This window comes from Prosopis cineraria, unplaced genomic scaffold (genome assembly GCF_029017545.1).
Source record: "Prosopis cineraria cultivar Desert tree isolate PC_DT_omini unplaced genomic scaffold, ASM2901754v1 PC7, whole genome shotgun sequence".
NCBI classification, from domain to species: Eukaryota; Viridiplantae; Streptophyta; class Magnoliopsida; order Fabales; family Fabaceae; genus Prosopis; species Prosopis cineraria.
Window position 1 is genome coordinate 33,606,793 of NW_026555338.1, and position 24,720 is coordinate 33,631,512.

The 24,720-nt window shown below is 33.4% G+C and overlaps 2 protein-coding genes and 1 long non-coding RNA gene across 12 annotated transcripts; 2 read left to right on the forward strand and 1 right to left on the reverse strand.

The window, feature by feature from the left end:
* Window positions 1-1,934: 1,934 nt before the first annotated feature.
* Window positions 1,935-8,794, forward strand: LOC129316141 (nuclear/nucleolar GTPase 2). 2 transcript variants are annotated; one of them, XM_054960417.1, is made up of 12 exons: window positions 1,935-2,038; window positions 2,112-2,378; window positions 2,566-2,699; window positions 3,356-3,485; window positions 3,735-3,895; window positions 4,355-4,456; window positions 4,563-4,667; window positions 5,249-5,377; window positions 5,600-5,740; window positions 6,508-6,608; window positions 7,027-7,084; window positions 7,918-8,794. In XM_054960417.1, exons 2-12 carry the CDS (start codon window positions 2,141-2,143, stop codon window positions 8,296-8,298), a joined length of 1,680 nt encoding a protein of 559 aa, XP_054816392.1. In that variant the 5' UTR covers window positions 1,935-2,038; window positions 2,112-2,140; the 3' UTR covers window positions 8,299-8,794. The 2 variants fall into 2 exon arrangements, with proteins under 2 accessions (XP_054816392.1, XP_054816393.1); XM_054960418.1 differs by having other exon boundaries at window positions 1,943-2,038; window positions 2,132-2,378.
* A 3,025-nt stretch (window positions 8,795-11,819) lies between these two features.
* LOC129315505 (MLO-like protein 11) lies at window positions 11,820-20,454 on the forward strand. Of its 5 annotated transcripts, XM_054959247.1 has the most exons (15): window positions 11,847-13,104; window positions 14,401-14,458; window positions 14,592-14,827; window positions 14,931-15,047; window positions 15,860-15,920; window positions 16,394-16,488; window positions 16,804-16,878; window positions 17,197-17,282; window positions 17,654-17,703; window positions 17,873-17,913; window positions 18,157-18,327; window positions 18,428-18,463; window positions 18,815-18,882; window positions 18,982-19,042; window positions 19,697-20,454. In XM_054959247.1, the coding sequence occupies exons 1-15, from the start codon at window positions 12,979-12,981 to the stop codon at window positions 20,111-20,113; spliced, it is 1,698 nt and encodes a 565-aa protein (XP_054815222.1). In that variant the 5' UTR covers window positions 11,847-12,978; the 3' UTR covers window positions 20,114-20,454. The 5 variants fall into 5 exon arrangements, 4 of the variants coding, with proteins under 4 accessions (XP_054815220.1, XP_054815221.1, XP_054815222.1 ...); XR_008594513.1 differs by having other exon boundaries at window positions 11,820-13,104; window positions 18,815-19,208; window positions 19,697-19,835; XM_054959245.1 differs by having other exon boundaries at window positions 11,845-13,104; window positions 18,815-19,042.
* LOC129315506 (uncharacterized) lies at window positions 18,624-23,099 on the reverse strand. Of its 5 annotated transcripts, XR_008594517.1 has the most exons (3): window positions 22,897-23,099; window positions 22,080-22,150; window positions 18,624-21,132 (listed from the first exon to the last, which is right to left on the reverse strand). It is a non-coding gene; the product is annotated as an uncharacterized LOC129315506 (long non-coding RNA). The 5 variants fall into 5 exon arrangements; XR_008594518.1 differs by lacking the exon at window positions 22,080-22,150 and having other exon boundaries at window positions 18,624-20,075; XR_008594516.1 differs by lacking the exon at window positions 22,080-22,150.
* Between the last annotated feature and the right edge of the window lie 1,621 nt (window positions 23,100-24,720).

Here is a 24,720-nt window from a genome sequence, read left to right on the forward strand (position 1 = left end):
AATGGCACAAAACCACATAACAATTTAAAAGCAGTTATAAACACAAGGACATGCAATTATAAGGTTCTTAATTACCCTCACTTTCGAGCAATCACCCCAAAAGTCAAATTTAAATTTCTCAAGGAAGCTACTTCGATCGTATGCTTTGAGCACAATCAATTTATAACCATATACATGAAACAACATTAATTACCAATCACCATTAATTAACTCTTAAATGCAATTAAGGCCTCATCATTCCCTAAGCTTGGTATCAAGGCCCAAAATTAATTTTCATTGGTTTATTTAACTCTCATTAAACTGAATAATCAATGCCATTAACTCTTGTTAACTTAAACTTAATTACTTAGTGTTGAGGTTAATTAAAAATCTCTCATTAACAACATTTAATGTTGCCAACTACTCAAACTTAACGGTAGAAGCATTCATTAGCATCTACAAATCTCATTAAACTCATGGAGTTGCTGTAATTCAAACCTATATTCAATTATTGTCACCACAACCCCTAGACTATGTAGAAATGGCAATAAGAAAGAGATTATAGGATTAGGAAGCTTATCCAATGCCTTATATGCTTAACAAACGCTCATGGGATTCACCAAGATGAAATTCTAGTAGAACCCACATGTCTTCTCTTGATTTCACTCTCAATTTTTCCTCTAAAATAAAATTTGATCGCGTTGTGTAATTTTTTTAAATTCTGACATGCTTGCTATGGCAAATAATTCAAAATGAGCAGTTCGCCTTATTTTTAACCCTTTAAAGGGTTTTGGCCATCTAAGCCCAATAATTAACTCATAATTAACCCAATTAATTAAACAAAACCTCTAATTAGTTAATCTAAGTCTTTAAATTAATTTTAGAATGTTACAAGAGCTAATTCAAAAAAAATGTAATCAATATTTTTTGAAATTTAGAATTTTATTTATAAATAAAACTAAAGGCACACATGGTAGTTTTTCTTATATCTTAGACCCATTTATTTAAGATTAAAAAATAATTAATTTTTATATCAGTTAGAGATTTTTTAAAAATATTTATTTTATAGATATTTTATAAAAAATATATACTATTTTATGCCTGGTTACAATAATAAAAAGTAATTATTAATTAGTTATTTTTAAATTTAGTTATATCTTTTTTATTTTTTATCTCATAAAAATAATTCATTATTTTAATATTTTATGATATTTTTGCATATCTTGCATTTTAAAATACTCTCTGTCGTTTATTAATTAGATTTTTTTTAGACATTGTATAAACTATTTTCTTAGAATAATAATTTTTTTTTCAAACTCCAATTATCTTCAAAATTTTAAGCAAATATCATTAAAAATAACAATTTTTTTAAAAATAATTTTTTATAAAATAAATTGAAACAAATAAGGGAAAATGATACTAAAATTTTTTTAAAATATATAAATGACATTCGATCTCTCAAAATGTCATAATTTCACTAAAATTTTTATAAATTTTTCTATCATTAATGAATTAATATAAATGATCAACTCGCCCTAGTTGAAAATAAAGCGATTCACAAGTTTTGTTTAAATAATCACAACTTTCCTTTATATATTCGCAATAATGCAACTGCAAATCAGGAATTTAACATGCGAAATTGTAATTTGCTGTTGCATTGTTACAAATATAGGAAGGAAATTTGTGATTATTTAAACAAAATTTATGAATCATTTTATTTTTAATAAAAATAATTTTGTTATTTATATAAATTTATTAATGACAGAATAGTCTTTAAAAACTTTAGTAAAATTATTGTATTTTCAAGAATCAAATTATTATTTATATATTTTATAAAGTTTTTGTTGTCATTTTCTCAACGAAGAAGGCCTTAAACAATTGTATGATTGTTTTTTTTAATAAAATAAGCTGAAATAAAAGAACTCTGTTTTTATTAAAAAAAAAAAAAAAGGCTGCCCAGTTTCTCATTTCTCAACAAAAACCTACAAGAACCCTAAGTGCCTGTTGGCGGGTGGCGGCACCGCTCACTCTATCTAGCTGCCAAAGATTTGTTGTTCATGTAAGATTTTCGTCTTTTTTATTTAGCCCTCTATTTACATTCTGATGTTCAGATTCTGATTTGCCCCACTCAGTCTTAGTTCCCACTACATAGGGTGCGAAGATGACAAAGAAGAAGGAGAAGAAAGTGAATGTATCCGGAAAGCCAAAACACTCGCTGGATGCGAATAGGAGCAATGACAAAAAGAGCTCTTCAAATTCGCGTAGCGCCGCCACAGTGCGGCGGCTTAATATGTACAATACCAGACCCGTGCGTGATCGTAAAGGGAAAATCTTGAAGAACGAGTTTCAGTCAAAGGACTTGCCAAGTACGCGAATTCAACCTGACCGCCGATGGTTTGGTGAGTTCTATTTTACGGAATTACCCTAAAGTTTAGGTTTCATCCCTTTATGTCCATATTAACACCCTTGCTTTTCTTTTGGGTGAGTGGGAAATGCTGAACGCAGTCATTGTTAACAACTTATGATGTTAATTTACTTATTTCTTGTATTTTTATTGTGAACATTTTCTTTTGGCATTATTTGCAGGAAACACGCGGGTCGTAAATCAAAAGGAGCTTGAATTTTTCCGGGAGGAGCTTCAAAATCGCATGTCAAGTAATTACAATGTTATATTGAAAGGAAAGAACCTGCCCATGTCTCTCCTCAACGATCACCAAAAGGTTTGTTTACACTCTCAAGTCCTTTTTATCCCCTCCGACATCCGAAAGAAGGAAATTTATTGAAATGTTATACTTTAGGGAAAATGATAATCGAGGATCCTGGGAAAACATTAATGTAAAATTAGAACATTAAAGTTGTAAATATCAAAATTTGAGTGGTAAATTCTGAAATTTCAGTGATAACTTATCCTTGTTTACATTAATATTCTTCCAGGGTCCTTATTACTTGTCATTGATATTCCTTACCTGCATTTTTGTTACCTAATGATAACTATGTCAGGATATAGTATTGGGCATTATATAAAGGACGTGTTTTTGAAGTTGATTGCTAAATTTACTTCTGAGGGAGTTTAGATTGAAATATATTGAATTGCTCCAGTTGGTGAGGTGGATGCTGTAGTTTTCAATTTTTCCATTTCCCTACATTTGTGCGTATATCAACAAAAAAATGTTGATGTTTTACGGCACACCTAGTTATAAGGTTTACAAGACTGTACTCTTAAGTATTAGAACTTACTTTCTTCCATCCAAAACGATATATTTAATAAAGGTGGTGTGACATCAATATATTAAAGTTATTTAGCAAGTGCAGCGGTGATTACAAGTCTCTATGAAAAAGTTGCTTAATTCTGACCATAACTTTTTTTGGTATGTAGCAAGCAAGAGTTCACCTTCTTGATAGAGAGCCTTTTATGGATGCATTTGGACCTAAGACAAAAAGGAAGCGTCCTAACCTCTTGGCAGCAGATTATGAATCCCTAGTTAAGAAAGCTGATGGTTCTCAAGGTAAATAAAGATTCTTCTTTAAATTAGTCCCCCCCCCCCAAAAGATTGCTGCCAGTGCAGTTAGCATTAATATTTATCAGTTTTCTTGTTTAGTTGATTTACTTCATTTATTCAGTTGACTCAAATTTAAGGATGATGCTTCTTGTCTGTTTCTTGACAATGTATGAATTTATGTGATTGGTGATTCCCTCAACTAACAGACAAACAAAACTGTACTTAATCCTATCTCATAATTTTCTTACACTGCAGAGGCTTTTGAACAGAAGTATGGTGCTATTGTATCAGCAGAACGTAACCATGATGGTGGATTTAGGGATCTAGTGCGGCATACAATGTTTGAAAAAGGTCAAAGTAAACGTATATGGGGTGAACTCTACAAAGTCATAGATTCTTCTGATGTTGTTGTCCAGGTAACATCTATTTTAATGCTTGGATTTTTGAGGGATTTTAACATTATGTATCTGTCGGTTCTAACGCGCATAATGTGTTTGTTTTTTCCCCATTAGATTGTGTGATTTTGTATGAGGGTTAAGAAAAGGCACCTGTAATGGGTATTTCCAATGTGAATCTGCTTTTTTGTGAGCAAATTGCAATTTCTAGAGACTTCATTTGCTCTATCAATGTATTTTTTTTTTAATGTCAAGAAGTTTGTCATAGTAGCAATGTGAGGAAGGCATCGTATGTATGGTTGTTGCTTTGTTCTTGCCAATTTATTTTAGCAATGCAAGGAAGACATCATTTGCCTTAATACATGGTTGTTAATGTTGGAAATATCCATGATAAATCACATTTATTTTGACTTTCAAAGTCCCTTTTTTCCTTGATATTGTCATCTTCTCTCATTGAATACCTTCGTGTATCCCATGCAGGTTTTAGATGCAAGGGACCCGCAAGGCACAAGGTGTTACCACTTAGAGAAGCATTTAAAGGAAAATTGCAAGCACAAGCACATGGTTTTCTTGCTAAACAAGGTTAGGTGCATCCTATTGTGGAATATTTGTGCGCTCGATTTATGTTTTTTGGACATTGCCATATTCAGTTTTTTTCCCTGAAAAATCAATTCCTTTAATTTCTTAGTGTGATCTAGTTCCTGCTTGGGCAACAAAGGGGTGGCTTAGGATTTTGTCAAGAGAATATCCAACTCTAGCCTTCCATGCAAGTGTTAACAAGTCCTTTGGGAAGGTATTTCTGATATACTTGAGTTTCTTTATCGCATTTGGTTATTAGTTTATCTTCCTGTTAGGTGTGGTATAACATATGTTATTTTATGAAAAATGAGGTAAAGTAAGATGAGGTTTGATCATTGGTGATTTAACAGCTTACAGGCATGAAAATGAAATATTTGTCTATGGACACTCCTTAATTTAGAATCCGTTTTGCTCCAATTGGCTGTCAGTGAATAAATTGTTTTGCATACGTTTCCTAAAAAATGACCTTGCCCTCTTTCTTCTTTTACCACTACAGTAGATTAGATTATTTCTAGCACTGTAACATTATTTTATGGCACTGTTTTCTTATGTTGGATCAAGAAATTTCAAACTGGAAACGCTTTTTTCTTTTTCTAATTTTTTAAAACAAATTGAGATCATATTTGTGATTGATTTTATGTCATTACTTGTTTGTTATTTGTGTGTGTGTTTTTGCGTGCCAATGGGCATGATGTGTTGCTTATATTTGTCATTGGTCAATGATTTTAGGTTGTTGTGCTAACACATCTTTACTTTCTCTCCCTTGACTCTTTTTTTATTGGTCTTTGTGCTTAGGGCTCACTTCTGTCGGTTTTGAGACAATTTGCCCGATTAAAAAGTGACAAGCAAGCAATTTCTGTGGGATTCATTGGTTATCCAAATGTTGGGAAGTCTTCAGTGATCAACACATTACGTACAAAGAATGTAATATATCTTTCTCTTTTCCTTCTGAATTTTTTGCTTGTACTCTTATTGTCTGGGGAATCCGCTTGCAAAATCAATGGAAGTTTGTGTGCCTGCAGCAGACTGTTTTCACACTGTTGATGAAATCAACTATAGTTCTATGGGATTAAAATTGTAAAATTTTTATTATTCAAAATTGGCATCTACGTTAATTGATTTTTATGTCCACTATTTGTGCCAAAGGTCTGCAAGGTTGCTCCAATTCCAGGGGAAACAAAAGTCTGGCAGTATATAACTCTTACGAAGAGAATCTTTTTGATTGACTGCCCAGGTGTTGTTTATCACAACAATGACTCTGAAACAGATATTGTGCTGAAGGGTGTGGTACGTTCTATATTCCTGCTGTATTCTGTGCTTGGCCTACCATTTAATAAGGAATACTTTGTTTGAACTGCTTCTTGAACATAACTTTATTACTGCTGCCTTCTTTTTGATGAATACTTGTTTACTTTGCCATCTCGTGCCTTTAGATTCGAGACTACTTGGCACCATGTTTCCATAGTCCTTACCATAGCAATTTTGGAAGGTGAAAGCTTACCCCATCACCCAAATTCAAGATTCCAGAAAGAGCCGTTGTTGGTCATTGTGAAACTAAAGGAATAATGCATGTTTGAAATTGAGACTCCAAAAAGAACCATTGCCTGTCATTGTGAAACTGAAAGAATAATACATGGTTGGAACCATGACTTCTTAGCCCAGGCAATAAAATGCAAGTGGCATTAGTGACTGATGAATGTTACTTCTCCCATATGTTGATTTGTTAGAATGGAGACCATCCATTATTGATGCCAATATAAAAAGTGCTTGCGTTTGGTAATTGGTGTTGGTATACCATCTCGGTTAATGATGCCCAAGATTATGTGACAAGTCTTTTCCATTTACACTTCGCATATGAAGTAAGATATTGTACGAAAACTGGCTGTCTTTGCACTTTTTCAAATGTCTGTTTGCTTGGCTTGCGGCTTGTCCAATGTTTTGTTCATTATTTTGCTTGCCTTGGGGAATGATAAGGTCATGTGGCTTTTTATGCTTTACTAGTTGGCAAATGTGTAAATTATATTCAGGCTAAACATGCTGAGATGTGTATTTAGGTGCGTGTGACAAACCTGCAAGATGCTTCAGAACATATTGGTGAAGTTTTAAAACGTGTGAAGAAGGAGCATTTGGAAAGAGCATATAAGATAAAGAAGTGGTAACGGTCCTTTATATTGTTAGTATTTGTTTTGGCTCCTTGGTATCTATATCGTTATTATAAATGACTATACAATGAATTGATTGAGAATTAGATTGTCTTGCCATTAAATCATTTTATTACTTTTTGAGGTTTTTGAAAATAGCTGAAGTGAATTAAAGCTGAAACAGTGTCATGCAACAGCATTTTGGTTCAGTTGATTTGAAACCTGTTTTAGGTTAGGGACGCATTTAAGCTCTGGTAGTTGATTATGCATTATGGAGTCTTGATGGTATTGTCAGCGTTTATGCCACACCGATGCTTTCTCTGTATAGCAATTCACTTTGATCTGTTCATGATTACATATCCAATTTATTTTTAATACAGGTAGTGGACTTGAACACTGTGGGTATTAACTATAAGTCGTTCTTCTTTCCAGGGATGATGAGAATGACTTCCTAGTTCAGCTCAGCAAAGCCACTGGAAAACTCTTGAAGGTGCATTTCGAAAATAGAAAAAAAAAAAAATCTAAACAACCTAGTTGTAGTCAAATACCTGGAAGTCCTTTAAACCCAGCATCGTTTTTAAAGCTGATAATTAGCTAGAATTAGTTGTAGAAGCTTCTCCTTTTTTTGGGTGTTGCATATGAATTCTCTCTTCAATTGCTGACTTTGAATTATTGCAATATCTGCTTTTCTTGCTTTAAGTGTATCTTATTCAAGAAGAAAGAGGCGCATTTGAGTTCAATAGCCCCCCCAGGCGCCCCCTCCTTTAGTCCTTTTATTTTGCATTATTTTTGAGCAAGTTATGTAGGATGAGTTTTTCTGAAACTTCAAAAACTTCACATCTATTTTTAAAGCGTACGCATAACTCTCTAAAACAAAATGATACCCTATGCTTTAGTCCGATTTTTACCCCCCCCCCCAAAAAAAAAAAAATCCTTTTTATTACCCAAGTGCGGGTTTTTTAGTGAAACATTTAAAATTAGACTCAAGTATAGTGTTCCAAAATAAATCTGTATGGCCATTAGCCTTGTGGCATGTTAGCTTTCTTATAAATGGGAGGCACAGGTTCAATCCTTCTTGTAATCTTAGGCTGTTAAGTGCCTGCCCTTCCAATTAAAAAAAAAAAGAAAAGAAAAGAAAAGGAATCTGTATATATTTTGAAAATAGGTGAGAGGTTGGTAAAAATTTACTTGAAATGATGTCTTAATTATGGAAGTGGGTTGTTGATGTGGTTCATGTTTCGGTTTTCCCAAAACCTGTTTCTTCTTGAAGCTTTGCTTTAAGAATACTGATTTAATGTGACCTGTCATCATGGATGTTTCCAGGGTGGTGAACCTGACCTGATGACTGCAGCTAAGATGGTCCTTCATGACTGGCAGAGGGGCAGGATACCCTTTTTCGTTTCCCCACCACGGACGGATGACTCATCTGAGGAGAAACCCAATGTTAATGGCGTAGATGTTGATGCTGGCGTCAACAGCAATCAGGCATCTGCAGCTTTTGAAGCCATAGCAAATATTCTTTCATCTCAGCAGAAAAGAAGTGTACCTGTTCAGAGGGATTTATTTAGCGAGAACGAGTTGGAGGAAGAGACTGCGGAACAACTTCCCAACACTCTGGACAACACACATGAAGAGATTTCAACTCCTAATAGTGACTCGTCTGAGCAAAGTCCAGTTCAGCTGGGATTGAATGCTGATGAGTAGGTTCTTACTGGCGAATCATAAAATCTGCATATCTTTCGTCGGTGTTTTTGGCCCACCTTTTTGTCAAGAGTTGACAGAGTGCATTCTTAAATCGTCCGAGGCAATTAAACTTGGGTGGTGCGTCTGCCTCTTGCATATGCCTTTCAATTACATCGCATTTGCACGAGGCATTCTGAGGTGCGAGCTCAGTTTTGGTCATATAAATGAAGCTTCATTCCTGGTATATCAAGAACGAAGTAAATTAACATAGGGTTTTGAGATTTCCTATTTCTTACCTCTTGAGCTGAGATTGTGTTTGCTGCTAGTTAGGGCAGTGAGAGTTAAGTAGATGTAAGATGATAGTTAATCCTAGTCTTCATTTTCTGAAACATAAAATAATGGTCTCAAATTGATTTTGGTGTGATTAGTGTGTGAAAAAATTGAATATTATGTTATATGATGTTTATGCTTTCAGAGGAAGATCAATATATAGATCAATTTATCCTTTTATACTAAACCAGCCTCAATATCAAAATTTTTATAACAAGCCTTGTCCGTTAGGTGAGATTGGTTATATGATTATACATTATTATGTTTTATTACAAACTGAGCTTTTGAGAATGTTGTTAATTGAGAGGCTTGTTTATTAATTTTTGTAAATGCTTTCTTTAATCTTTTTCTACTCTTTATAGGTTGTATTTTTTGTTTCACTCTTCTCACTAATGTTTCACGCAGTTTTTTGTACATGTTTAAATTATTTCAAGTGATTTTTTATAATTTTTTTCTCAATAAATGTTATATTCACTTTTTCTTGAATATTTTGTTATGAATTGTATCTTTATGTATGCCTACATTTTTCTTAACATTTTCACATTTATTATTTTAATTTTATGTTTTTGTAATTCTTTTAAACTATAATATTTACTACTATATAACATGGTTGGTTTTATTGTATTTCAATAATTTTTTTTAAAATTATTTAGTACCATTTATTTACAAATAATTTCTTAGGCCTTTTTATAATGAATGTTTAATCATTGTATCATGTTTTTTTAAATGTATGAAAATATAAGCGAGGAGATTTTATGGAATTTATGTGATGAGTCCCTGACCTCAAGCCATCAATACTGGTCTTGTCGCCGTCCCTAATTAATTTGGGACCCTGCCTACTAAAAGCTGCACCTAACATTTCTTTTAATGTCATGTTGGGAATGATCTAAGCCAGTCCCTTGTAGCTGGTGTGACCCAAAGTTCCATTTACAGCTCTACTGGTGTTATCTAATAGATTTATGGCCTCATAAAATAGGCAAAAATTAATAAATAAAAACCGCTGCAGGCGATATTGTAGAGCGTCACAATCACAGCACAAGCAACCCTAAAAATGAGGAGGGCCCAATTATTTGAGGAACAGAGAAGGAAAAGCGTAGAAAATTTGAGCAGCCTGGCCTATCGAGTTCATGACAGTGTTCGTATCTTAAAATATCCATAAAGGAAATAAGATAAAAAGATTTTGTCCACTTGAGTACCCCAAAAACGACAAGTACTTGCTCTTATACGTCTTTATAGAATCTGGTCGCCCATGAAACCCCCTTCTAAGAACTGGCTCTCTTCTCGCATATTTTTATTGACACGTGTGTGTGTATTTTAAAATTTTCATATTTTATATTCTGTCCGCCAAAAAGACTGAATCTTTCAACTTCCCCTTTCTTTCTCACTACATATTTTACATGAAAGGAGGAATTTTGAGCGATGAATCTCTCTATTTGCACGTCATGACACCCAAATGTGTGTGTTGAGAGAATGGACGAGCTTGTTTATCTCATTGCTCCTAGCCAGGGGTGCCAGGGGTGTGGGATAATTTGATAAAAATTAGTATTTTTTAAAAATAATAATTATAATATAGAACAAAAATTATGGTAACATAAATATAATATTGATTATCATTTTTTCTTAAAAATTATATTGAATAAGTTAATATGATCTCTTATGTAAAAATGCTCTTTATATCGTATGTAAATCATTAAATTATTTTATATGTAATGAATTTTTAAACCCAAATATTTTTATATAATTTAGAAGGTGTAAAATATCAAGAGTAAGGGGTGTGTAGTTGCAAAATTTACATATCATATTTATAATATTTTCCAAGTGAGGGGGTACATTTGCCCCATTCACTATGGATTTATCTTTGGTGCTCATTAGTCAAAAGAAATCTAAGCAGATTTTGTAAGTTTAAATTTAAATTTAAATTTATTAAAATAAGAAATTATAATTTTTTTATTAAATATATTCATAATTAATTTGGATAGTACTAATCTAATTTAGGTAATCTAATTTAATATTATATTTTTTTAAAATTGACTATCTACATGTATTCTGGATATTCCAGATTTAATATTAAATTTTTATCTACAAGGTCTAGATTTAAAGTTTTTATTTTTATTTTGGTGAATACAATATTAAAAAATAATTTTTTATTTTGGTGAATACAATATTAAAAAAATAAAATATATAGTCTTTTAACAATAATTTTTTAAAAAAATTATAAGTTAAAAATTTTAAATTTAGACTATACAAAATACATCTGGATAATCAGTATATAAAAATATAAAAAATTTAATATTAAATTGAACCCTCCTGATTAAATATAGATTAAATTAGTCATGATAAGATTTATTAAATCTTTTTTATAATTTTTATTTAAAAAATATTAATTTAATTTTTTAAATATGGATCATCAAGATTAAAAATCTAGATGCATCACCCTATGAACACTTCGCATGTGAACTAATGGAGGTATCATCTCATATCTCTTCGATTTCGGCGTTATGCAGCTACCGGTCATTATCTCCTTCCGGCTTTGCTGTACAAGTTGAAAAGTCGCACATGTATGATTTAACCTCCTTCAGACTCCAGAGGGAGATCTTTACTTACAAAGAACCACCATGTGAATTAACATTTTTGTCTTGATCTTTGTAAAGGACCATCATGTGACCTGATGGCAGTTATTCATTTCCCGCTAAATTTAATTCTTTCCGATTGTACTGAAATATGCCATTGATTGGATCTGATAGAGAAGCAAAAATTGAGCATAATTTTTTCTTAGAAAGAAGCAAAGAAATGTTTATTCTTCCCAGAACCTTCATGTACTATGCAATTGCAAAAAGAACTTGGACCAACCTGGTACTTTACAAAGAGGGGTAGTTATAACTAGAAGGACATGCATTACGCCGGTTTTAATGTTTTTTTTTTTTCAACAAAAAAGTAGACAAACATCTTTAACCAACTGCGTAGTTAGTTAATCTAGCGAAATAGAAAATTTGTTTCCTTAAAGTGGCAACATTTTTGGGACTTGGACTAATTTTATCTAAATTTTAGTGTATCTATATTTTTTTTTTGAATGGATTGTATTTAAAATTTATAATAAATAATACTGTTTATAAGTTAAGGATGGGATAATCCATGTAATTTTAACGCCAGGGAAACCAGTCTAATTAATAAACGAAATCGAAAAAGCTGTAAAACAGAAAGACAGTTGACAATGCAGCTATGCAAGCTGGATAAAGATGGGGAAGTAATAGAGAAGCACGTGTTAGCTGCATGAAGGAAGATTCGTTCTTGTTTCTCAACCCAGTTCTTTATTCGATTTTAGTGTAATTGTTTTAGATGGCTAGATTGCTAGAAATATGCAAGTTGGCACGCATCTCTCTGGCTCAGAGAAAGAAATAGACGGAAAAGATATTGCATAATGCAGCTGGAAATGACGTATTTTACCACCTGCAGCTAAGTGGGAGTTTGGGGATTATAAATGAACATGTGTGACTGATGAACTGTATTTTATGTTTTGGTTTCGGGCACTGAACTCTGAAGTCGTGGTACAGAGAGATCTGTTCGCTTGGCTTTATTTGCAATACATTAATACAACTTCTACTCTTATTGTAATTGCTGATAGTGCTGGAGGTGGAGGCTCTTGACTAACTGTGGGGGATATGGGAAAAAGCCGAGACTTTTGAAATTGGATTTGAGAGTGCGTGATTCTGGTCTGCTCTTTCGATGGAGGAGATCCAATATGATCTTATTTTGAGAAATGTGAACTGAATCATTTCTGGGTTTGGCCAAAGAGCTTTACTTAGATCCTACAAGGGCAGAAGAAGAAGAAGAAGATAGATAGATAGATAGATAGATAGACGTTTGTGTAAAGCTTTCCGGAAGAGGGGGAAAAAAACCTCCTTTTCTTTAGAGAAAACAAGCAAGCAATTTCCTTTTGCTCCATCTGACATTTGAGAAGGAGTTGTGAAGGAACTTCTTTTTTCCCTTCCCTTCAGGGATAATCTTTCTTGGTATATTCTCCTATCTCAGACCAACGTGCAGTGAGAAAACACCGGGTTTGAATGGAGTAGAAGTTTTGAAAAGGGTAATCGGCGAAGATATTGGAAATTCCAGAAGGTTCCCTGCGGACCCCGTCCGTCACTTTGTTGTATTTTACTATGTAAATTAGGCACTTCTTCCATTCTTTTATTTGTTCACGGATGATACCACCATCAAGATTTTCTATTCATAGACTCAGGATCATTCTAGGTGAAAGGTTGATGGTACACCGTCACGAGTTGTTCTTCTTCTTCTTCAATACTCTGAACGCTGGTCTTCATTGAGACCAATAATTTAATCCATTGAAGTTTTGGTCCGTGGCTATAGTTCAAAATGACAGAAAACGGGGAACGAACACGATCATTGGCCTTGACTCCAACATGGTCTGTTGCTACTGTATTGATGATCTTTGTTGCTGTTTCTTTACTCGTGGAGCGCTCCATCCACCGGTTAAGCAATGTGAGTAATACTACCATCTTTACTGAGTTTTGGTGGGTTTGGATGTGTATCCAAAATGTAGCAATAAATTGCAATTTGTGTGACCAGAACTGGGAAGCTTGCTGAAGTTATAATGCATTAGCAAAATTAAGCTCTAGTTGCTTGATATACTTGTATCTGAAATTTAGTGGAGGGAGGTTAGAGGAAGTAAGGAAGATGACTTTTTCTGAAATTTGTTTGATTGCTGCGAGAAATTTCATTCATACAACTGATATATCTGAATATAGCTGTATGGGTGTTTCAAAATGGCATCCGAAGTTCAAGATACTATTCTGTTTCTTTTTGTTCCCCAACTACCCAGCTGCTCTCACTTTTCAATTACACCAGGTCTAAGAAACAAGAGTCCGTAATGTTGATCAAGTTTAGAAACTAATGCTCTATAAAGATTTCAATTCGTTGTTTAATTTTGTGCTTGCTGCTGCATACTTAGAATGTGCACCACGTACCGAAAGCTAGACATGATAAAGTTCTCTAAAACATTCCGTCTCCAACCTACATTGTTATATGTGGAGGATCTTTGTGTGCTAGGATATTCTCAGGTCCTAACAATATCATAACCATACTTGACATGTGCATGGAAAATAATAAGTTGGTATTGTTATATTTGTATTTCACCATTGAGTTGCAAGTTTCTTCTGAAATACTGTCTTTTAAGCTGAGAGATTGCTGTCATGTAGTCACACCATAACGCCCACTTATGAGAACCTTAAGCTTGATTTTTTGGCTTAAGAAAGATATCTTCTTTGGTATTGTCAAAGTTGACTGTTAAGAACCAAAAAGAAAACAAAGGAATAGTGGGGAAAAAGAGAAATAATCGTTGTGTTGCTATCGCATTTCACCATATGCTGAAAAGCATTCATTATGGCTATATGTATGCATCTGGTTCAAGAAGACCTGTGAGTTGGGGTTGCTTGAACGCCAAAGCAAAACTGCAGGTACAATTAACTTTATAGATTGCATAAATGAACTGTAATATTCGACATTCAGTTTTACTTTGTCATTCTTTGTTGTTATGGTCCCAAAGGAAAAATGAGGATGGGATATAGGGCAGAATGAATAATAAATATAAAGTAGTTGCTACTTTGAAAATTTTTGGAAGGAAAACCAGGCTCCTTAGACTTGATCATTTGACCTTGGATGAATATAGCAAAATCAGAAGTCGTCCCAATTGATTCATTTTCTAACAGAATTCTCTCTGACTGTGCTATTAATGCCCCCTATTGGAAGGTTTTGGTTTGAATTTTTATGTGGTTGCAGTGGCTGCGGAAAACTAATAGAAAACCCTTGCTTGCAGCTTTGGAGAAGATGAAAGAAGGTACCATCCTTTAAGTTCTGCTGGAAATCCTTTCAGACATGAACAAGATTTTTTTCTTCTTCTCAAGATGTTATTGACTCCAGGCTTTTCTACACTGCTAATTCTGCACACCATTTTGTATTTCAATCTTCAGAGTTGATGCTTCTTGGATTTATATCACTTCTATTAACAGCAACCTCTAGCATAATTGCTAATATATGCATTCCATCAAAGTTGTACAATAGTGCCTTTGCTCCATGCACTAGATCTGAGATTGATGAAGAAATTGAAAATAATGGCTCCCAAGAACGTCAATTATTGATGTCTTCTACTTTCTCACACTTACTTCGGAGGATGCTGAATGGTGTTAATCAGAACTCCTGCAAAGAGGCATGACCATTTCCCCTTGAATGTTTTAGAGTTTGAATTTGGTTATAATCAGCTATTATTGCTCTAGATTAATATAGGGCAATATGGAATACATGTCACGCAGGGTTATGAGCCATTTGTTTCGTATGAAGGTCTAGAGCAGTTGCACAGATTCATTTTTGTCATGGCAGTAACACATGTATCTTACAGTTGCCTAACAATGTTGTTGGCAATTGTAAAGGTGAGAAATTGTTACTTGTAAGCAGCTAAGACCTGATTGCTGGACATTTATCATTCTTGTAAAATATAGGATAAATATTAAATTTCTATTTCAATATGCTTTGGCCTGCCATCTCTAATCGGCTTTTCCTCAATATAACAGCAATGCCATATGCTAAAGTTTTGAGTCATTCTAAACGCAGCAACCTCTATTTTCACTCTGCTGTCATTGTCTAGAAATAACTACCATGTGCATTTGTCATCTTATATATAAACCTTTCAAGCTTTTGATGAACACCTTCTGGCTAACCAATAATAAATCAAGTTGAAGAGAGTGACCATGTTGTGCATATTGAACAATTAAATTTCTTGCAGCAAAAGAATTCTCTAAGATGAGCATATATGATATCTGAAAGCATATATTAGATAGGTTATGCATTGAAAGAAAAAAAACAATTACTTCTGGTATATAATGGAGATCATAAATATGAATTTCAAATATAAGAAATGAGCACATAATTATCATACAAGAGGGAGAACTAATTATCTATTACTCATGCATGTTGTAACTATCATACCATATTCATTTACACCATTGCTTCATGTTCAAGTACCAAAATTTGCAATACATCCTCAACAATGTTCATTACAAATTGGAAACTATTGATTACTCAAATGCACCATCTTGTCTAACTGTTTCCGTCCTGGCAACCAATCTGGATGCTTAGTTTTCCATGTAGGAATAGAGATGCATATCCAGCATCCTAACTCCGAGTTGCTATTATTTTGGATCTTTGTTTAGCAAAGTAAGTAACAATGTAATAATTTGACCAGATTCACAGTTGGAGAGTGTGGGAAGATGTTGCCCATGTTGATCGGCATGATGCCTTATCTGGTAAACCCAATATTTGTTTATCAAGCTCCTTCTCTCCCCTGATTTACTTTATTATTTATTTATTTTTATGTTTATGAACTATATAATCATGCCTCCTATGCACTTCTCTTCTTTCTCTTGATGAATTATTATAAAATGATCAACTGATACTGTGCTTACGTAACACCTAGGATTTTACTCATTATGCCATGTAGGGGTGCAAATTTACAGTACGAAACTGATTTTCGTTGATCCTAAAGTTAGTTCCATAGTTTTTTAGAGCCTCTGTGCTGTTTTCTCTGTTTTGATGTTTATGACATTCCGTCTTCCTTGGATCGAAAAAGAGACTCTGTATCTGTTGAATTTTGATAGATCTACAAGACAAACATTTTGCACATCCAAAATAAAAACCAGTCAAGGATGAACGGTTAATTGTTCTTTGGTATTAATGAAACTATTTTCAAGAGTATACCTTTTTTCCTGTGTTGCAACAGAAATCACAAGAGAGATGACACTGCGAAGGCAATCAACCTTTATCAAAGTTCATTCGTCAAATCCATTGACCAGAAACAATATTCTCATCTGGGTGGTAATTACTGTCTACTGAATTCTGCTTTGTTATATGGTCGCTCAAAGTATACTAGGTTCTAATGATTCTTAGTTACTGGATAAAAGAGTCTCTTACACCTGTCAATTGTTTTTGAAAGCTTTCTTTGCCAGAATCCATTTTTTTTAACCTTATATTCTCTGTGTTTTGAGTCTGTATATGATTCCTTAGTTCTAGTTTCGTCTCAACAATCTAATCGTTTCAAAATGTTTGATGTAAGAAATCTAGGTTCTATTTTGAATTATTTAATCATTAAAGTTGGAAATCCGCCTAGCTTCAAGTTTAATCTCATTGCAGACATGTTTCTTCCGACAATTTGGGCGTTCTGTTCTTCGTGCTGACTATCTTACTCTCCGCAAAGGCTTCATCACGGTGACTATCTAGTGATTTAGATTAAAAACTATTACATATGGTTTTATCTTGTGTATTTTCAGGTGAATCACTTTGCCATGTTTTTAACAAATTATATTGCTAATATGATGTGTAAGCACTTATCTCACAATGTGATTAGATACATTAGCCAATTAAGACCTACAGGCATCTATCCTTTTGAAAAACCTTGAAGAAACAAATTAGAAGTTGATAGCTCCTCTTATTCTATGTTCTAAAGGGGCACTAAAATGTGCTATTATACACGATATGTTCATGAATGTGAATGTTTACTCAGTATGCTTCATTTCTTCATGGCAGAATCACAATCTCTCATTCAAATATGATTTTCACAGCTATATGATCCGATCAATGGAAGAGGAATTCCAAAAAATAGTTGGTGTGAGGTTAGTAATTGTTAATATTCATCCATTATTACTTTTTGCAGGTCCGTGACCAAAACTTCTAGCAATTGATTTCTGTTCATCCAGCATTTTGTACGCTTTTTTTAACTTTGTGCATGGTCTCAATTTCTCTCATGCATCATTGAACTTGAATAGAATCTATTCATTTTCATGTTTTGCTTTGAAAAATTGTTTGTCTTTTTTTTTTTTTTAATAAAAAGTTGTTTATCTTTTATGATCAACAGTTATAGTTAGAAATCACTTTATCGATGGAGTTTATCTTTGATTCTCTACACACTTATAATGCTTTTCTTGAACTTTGATTCTTATATAGAAGACATTGTTAACATTTCTATATGAAAAATCTCTTGCAGTGGCCCACTATGGGGATTTGTTGTTGCTTTCATGCTCTTCAACATTAAAGGTATGGTATGTTGTTCATAAAAGATAAAAGTATCCCTCTTTATGGATCTTTCTCTTTAATTAAAGCTTCCCCTCCGCTGTTTTTGTGTTTTAGAATTCCTCGAATCATTTTAGTCAGATCATACAATTTTGGATAATTCTTATATTTAGTGTTCTTTGGTCTCTGACAGGATCTAATCTCTATTTCTGGATAGCTATCATTCCTATTACTGTAAGTTAGACCTGTCATTTCCCTTCTTTCTTTTTCTTATTCGTAAGTGCCCATTTCATCTTCTTTCCAATTCATTCACATATGTTTGATGGCGTGGCTCTCAAAAAGTGTTAGACAGTGCATAAGAAAAGAGTGTTTGGATCCGGATCATCTAAAACCTCAACATGTCAGAAATATTGTACACATAAAAGTTGTGGTAGTCATGACAAGTTAATTCCATCATGTGTTCATATTCACGCACAGCTGGTTCTTTTGGTGGGAACAAAACTCCAGCATGTCATTGCAACCTTGGCACTGGAGAACTCAGGAATTACTGGTTTCTTACCTGGAGCTAAGTTGAGGCCTCGTGATGAACTTTTCTGGTTTAACAAGCCTGAACTTCTGCTGTCCTTGATCCACTTTATTCTCTTCCAAGTCAGTAATGGTTCATCTGCATTTTCAATTATTTTTTTACTGAAGTTTGTTATCATTTATCAACTTCTGATATACGCCTTTTTTATTTCCTTCTTTGCAGAATGCATTTGAATTGGCTTCATTCTTTTGGTTCTGGGTATAACTTTTTATCCATATTGTGATTTAGGTTTTACCTTGAAGTATGAGATTAAGGAGTGATAGGAGTATCTCCTTTTTCCCACATACACTTGAGCCAGTATCTAATTTCTTTTAGCTGAACTTGATACTGGTAAAACACTTATAGGAACAAGATAGCAGACCATAATAAATAAATGAATGAATAAAAACAAAGGCTGTTCATGTACTTAGATAAAGGTGGCTTCTCTTAGATGTGTTAAAACACTCGAGGGAACATGATGAAGACAACAAGAAATGCAGAGAAAAAAACATATATACATTTTTCCTGTTCTCTTCCTTCAGTTGATTGAAAGGTCTTCTTTAACTGCAGTGGCAATTTGGGTACAATTCCTGCTTTATTAGGAATCATCTCCTTGTGTATTTAAGGCTAACATTGGGGTATGCAGAAATTTACTTTGTCACAATGATACTTTTAACATTAGATGATGTTAAATCAGTTACATGCTTCCTTTTCTTTTCTTTTACGCAATTTCATAGGTTTGCCGGACAGTTCCTCTGCAGCTATAGCACCTTGCCACTTTACGCACTTGTTACACAGGTAATATCATGTGCAATGCAAATGATCAAAGCATTTTTCTGATACCGCTGACTGTGTCAACTCGAGCCGAAGCTTTATAGCAAAGGCTAATGAACAGTCTCTAATAGTTGTCAACTAGCGAAAGAAATGGCCCCCCCTGCTCCTTGCAAGAGTGACCAAACAACTAGTAAGAAAACGAGTTCACTGCATTTCTATGGGAATAATGATGATTCTTTCCAGTGGCGGAGCAGGACCTTGAGCTAATGGGAGCATAATTAAATAAAATTTAAAAATAATTTAATATTTATAAAATAAATATTTAGTTTTGTAAATAATATTAGGAAAGGGAAAATTAAAATGATATTTTTATAAAAATAATCTAAATTTAAATATAATGTACTCAAAATTTAAAACATTTTGAACTAAAGTGAAACGGAAAAGACTTGAAATTTTTTTGAACTCAAATATATTTTAGTTTGGGTTTAGTGGGTTCAAAATTATTAGGGTAATGAGGGCAAATTTTTAAAACATTCACCTCTTGTAAATTTTCCCAAGTTGAGTGGGGGCACTTGCCCACCCTCAACTATGCTTAGGTCGGCCACTGATTCTTTCCCTCCGCTTTGGTTGAGAAGGCTGATTAGATGAGTGGTAACATCTTTCCCTTGTTTGTTTCAGATGGGAACAAACTATAAGGCTGCACTAATTCCACAGAGGATAAGGGAGACAATTCATGGATGGGGGAAGGCGGCTAGAAAAAAGAGAAGGCATGGTATGTTCACCGATGATTCCACAATACATACTGATGCAAGTACGGTGTTGCCTGTTGAGGAAGATGATCGCTTGATGGATGTCCCTCAAATTACCACTGACCTTGCCACTGGTACTGGAATAGAATTGCAGCCAGTAGGTGCTTCCGCAGCTTCCCCATCGCCCATGGCAAATGAAACTTCAAGCAGAGCCACTACACCGCTCCTTCGTCCCTCTGCTTCAGTTTCTTCAGCAATAAGGTTCAATTTCAGTGCAGAAATAATCACAAGATCCTCTTCCATGCCAACTAGCAGAGAAACAACAATGAAAGAAACCCTTCAATGAAGAAAAAGAAACTAATTGAATGTTTCTGGGACTTTGTGACTTCTGTAAGATTTTCAGAAGATACAAGGTGGCTGCTTCTTGTTCCGGTTGATGATATTTCTCCTTAACTTACCATAAAATTCCAAGAAAAAGGAGAAGAATGCAATCTCAAAGTTAGCGGAGGAAATTCAAAGGTGTTTCTGATTGTAACATAAAAGAAAAAAGAATATCAGAAGTTTATTTATACAGTTAGAAAAGCTCTGTAACGTTATTATCAAAGGTTTTTATGTAATACTGCATCAGTGAAACTCTCAAAACAAGACTAAAATAACCATATATAACTAGGAATTCACTTTCAAAGATGTCATTATGAGGAATTATATTTTTATAGTTTCTATGTAACATTGCCCCTGTTTACTGCATTTAATTTTCTGGACAGGAAGATTTTGTTCTGCAGATAAAGAGCGCTTGTTAATCAATGAGGGATCATTAATTAGGATGTTTGGTTTGGGAGAGAAGTTTCATGACCTTTGTTGACAATTTTGCTTGTGAATTGCCATGACCTCGTGCGCGCCGTGTAGATTTGAACCCCTATAGTGCTTATTGTCACATCCCAATATTAAGGGTATGATCAGCTTGGAATATGACATGAACTCACATTCCATAAATCTTGATTATCTAAAAATTTAATTAAATTGCCGATATATGCAAATTACATATAATAGTAAAGTTTAAGTTTTTAAAGTTTTTGTAGAAAATTTTGACATAATCTCCCCTATAATTTGGACCTCCCGAAATTTTCACAACAACTACACAACCTGTCAATCAAATTAGCAAGGAGACTAGCTCCATTCTAGAAATTTTCACAATAACAAAATAAAACTAGGATTCAGCTATATGGTACGTGGAGCACTAACTTATAATTTACAAAATACAATATAAGATTTTACCAAAAAGAGTAATCACAATATATTTCCTTTATCCAAAAAGCAAGAATAGCCCTCAATGGTCAGTTAGAGGCGCAGGGTCAGCTATAATATCTGAGACCAAATAAATTTTAGTGAGTAGCGTTCCAGTCAAGTTTATAAATTATAAATAAATAAATAAATAAAAATGTGAAAATAATAACTACCAATTTAATTTAAACAAATCAAGAAATAATGAAACACTTGCCTTAATTAACAATAAATAACGAGTTTGCTTAATGGTATAATCGTGGAACCACCAACAATATTAGAACCAGACAAGTTTATAAACAAAAGTTTATAATATATATAAAATTTTGAGTAATGGTGCAATAAAAAATGCCTTTAAAGAAATTAGTATAAAAACCATAAGCTTTATCAGAACGAATAACAGACGTGAACACATAGTCCACGAGAGTAAGTAACATATCCGGCGTGGCAAGAAGCCACGAAAAATAGACGTAAGCATAAAGCTCACGAATAACAGGCATGGATAATATCCACGAAACTACATCCTCCATTCCATGTGTGTTGGCCAGCACATGGGGCTAGCATCTCCAATGCACCCTACTAACTAGGTGTACCATGGCGCGCCAAGGGCTAACGGGACTACCGTTAGCATCCAGCGTTCTGAATTCAGTCCCCCTTAATAAAATCAAGCATGTATGGAGCAAGAAAAATAATTTTAAAAGTTCCACTTTCAATCACTATTCAACTATCATTTTTCAATGTCCAAATTATTATCATTTCCTCCATACATGAATTATTGCATATGAATCTTTATATCTACATAAAATTAAGTAATTCAACTATTTTTGAGAAATAATATTGTTTATCATATATCTGTTTCAAATGTTGCTTGTCAATAATATAAATTATCAAAAAATCAACATACTTGCCTTAATAAAACAAATGTTAGAAAAATAGAATTAACAATAATATTTGTATAATTTATAAAAGAATAATAATAAAATTTAAATAAAAGGATTTTCTAAAATTGATTCAAAATACTACCCACTCACCTGAGTTTTTAAAATTTTACAGTCCAACTCCCACAACTCCTTGCTCATTCCAATGGTGCTCCAAGATTAATCTACCACGTAACCCAACAATCTTCTTGTTATTATGAATATTTAAATTTTCTCTAGATTTTATTATAACTTTAGCAACCTCATTTTTACCTATAAATCTTTCAAGTATATATTTACAATTACCAAGAGGACATGCAGCCATCCAAATCATGGAGCAAGCACCCAAGTAAAATTAATAATTTCCATCTTCTAATTTCCTTTGTAAAGTTCTAGCTCAACGTATACTAAAATGATATCTAATCCACATCACCCAATTATTTCTACCACCTTAAGAAAATACTATAGGGAAGCAGAGCACGTTTTCGGTCCCTAAAGAAAGAAGAGTAAATAGCATAATATACTAGAATTCTACATTCACGGAAGAAAAGAGAATCAACATATAATCTTAGCCAACACGTAGTAATATATGCCACTCACATATATTACTCACGGACAGCATCACAGCATGAAAGAGAGAAAAACTACAACCCAAACAGCCCAAGAGAAGGAAACCGATCAGATTTCATAGAGCAAAAGAAGAAGAAAATATTAAGCTTCCTTCGTGCATGGATGATCCGATGATGGAGATGAAAATAACAAATTATGTTTCCCCCTCATCACCAACAACCCTTGACAGAGAAACACAACAGAAACCTTAACCTCTTCCCTCACCGTGGCAAACGAAAAAAAAAAAAAAACAGAGAGGAGGAAGAAAATAGCTGTGAGTGCATAGACCGAACAGCAAGGTAAGAAATAGAGCATCACGCACCTCCAATAACACCGAACAGCAACGATAAGAGGGAAGAGAATCAGTAACTCAGCTCCACTGTGCTGGCACGAGAACGATGAGGTCGACAGTGATGACGATGACAGCAAATGAAGCAACAGCCACACGAAAATTCTCAGCCGACAATGAAGTAAGATGTAGACAAGAGTTAGAGAAAGGAACCGACTATGTGAGGCTCTAAGGAAGTGTAGAATGGCGGTGAGAAAGAAGGATCGAGATGCTGTGTTTTTTATCCACATAAACGAGCTGATTCAGAGCAAATGAAGAAATGGGAAAAATTACCAAAAAGCACAAGAAAATTACAATAAAAGGCACGAGAAAATTATAAGAACGGACACAATATTTTTCTATAATTTAAAACCAAACTTCAACTTAGAAAATTTAGACTCTAGATCCTTGTAAAAATTTCTAGCATAATCTCTTATAAACTACCTCTTTTTAATTGCTATAAAACTTATTAAAATATTAAGAATATTTTTTTCTAGTTTAAATTTAGGGTCATTACACTTATATCCCTCAAGTGCATGGTAATAGTTTATGAATAATGTATAATCTATAGCAATTTTACCCATGCAGTACATGATATATTAGAATATGAGAGTATTTTTTTTTATTACAAGGACACGACAAATTAAGATTTGATTATATTTAAAACCATGAGGGAACATCAAAATCATGAGGGAACATCAAAAATCATAATATCAAAATTATCATGTAGTGATCGGCGGGTTAAGAGATCAACATATCTATTTGCTTCTCTACAAATATGATTAAAGATGACCATCTAATTTTTCATAGTAAGTTCTCTAATATTCTTGATAGTGTTAGATAAAGGGTGATGTTATGGAGTGACAATGCCTCCATCAAATCAGAGTGGATATTAACTCTTGATAATTTTACTTTCCAACAAAGGTTTAGACCCTTAAAGGTGCTCATAAGTTTTGCTGTTGTGTTAGGTTGATATTCAAGGTATTTGAAAAATCCTTTACTCCAATTTTCCTTATCATCTTTGATGATGTTTTCGTAAGCTGCAACACCATTAATGTTAATAGAGTTGTCAGTATTGAGTCTAACCCGTTTGAATTTAGGTGAGCTTCGTTTATCATTATTTGTAGAGTTTCTTTTGCCCAAGTGGGTGATTTTGGATAGAAGTTTCAAATCATTGTTTATTTATTCAATGTTGGAGAAAGCAATATCACTGTCCGAGATCTCATCTTTTGAGTACAACTTTTTGCATCTAACTTTTTAAATATTCCAGCAAGCTTGTGTAAAAAATCTCTACCAAGGCGTTCTTTTTGTTTTTAAGCTACCTGCTTCAATTCTGCATTTTAGATTATTTAATCCTATACATTAAAAGAGAAGAAGGTGTTAAGTTTTGCATGATTAACTAGTTTTTTTTTTTCAAACTTCTTTAGCTTCCACATAGTCACGTAAAATATAAATTAAAGAGTCAGAAAAGTTACAACCAAATGGAAAAATATATTGATGGAGAGTATTCCTAGTTGTTTGCATGTGGTTGGTTTGGAGACTATTCGAGGCAACCTTCCATAGAAAATATTTTATTTTAAATATGAGAGTATTTTGAATGCAGGGAAAATTAGAATAATAGTACAATTTTATGATCCAGATGGTAGAAGATGTTGGATATTATAAATATTTTTTAGTATTTCAAAAAAAATTATTATAAATTTATAATATTAATTATTATTTAAGTCTATTTATTATTTTATAACATATAATTTAAACAACATTATTATTTGAAACCGTTTTTTTAATTGTGATTAAGGTGATTTTATTGCTCAGCAT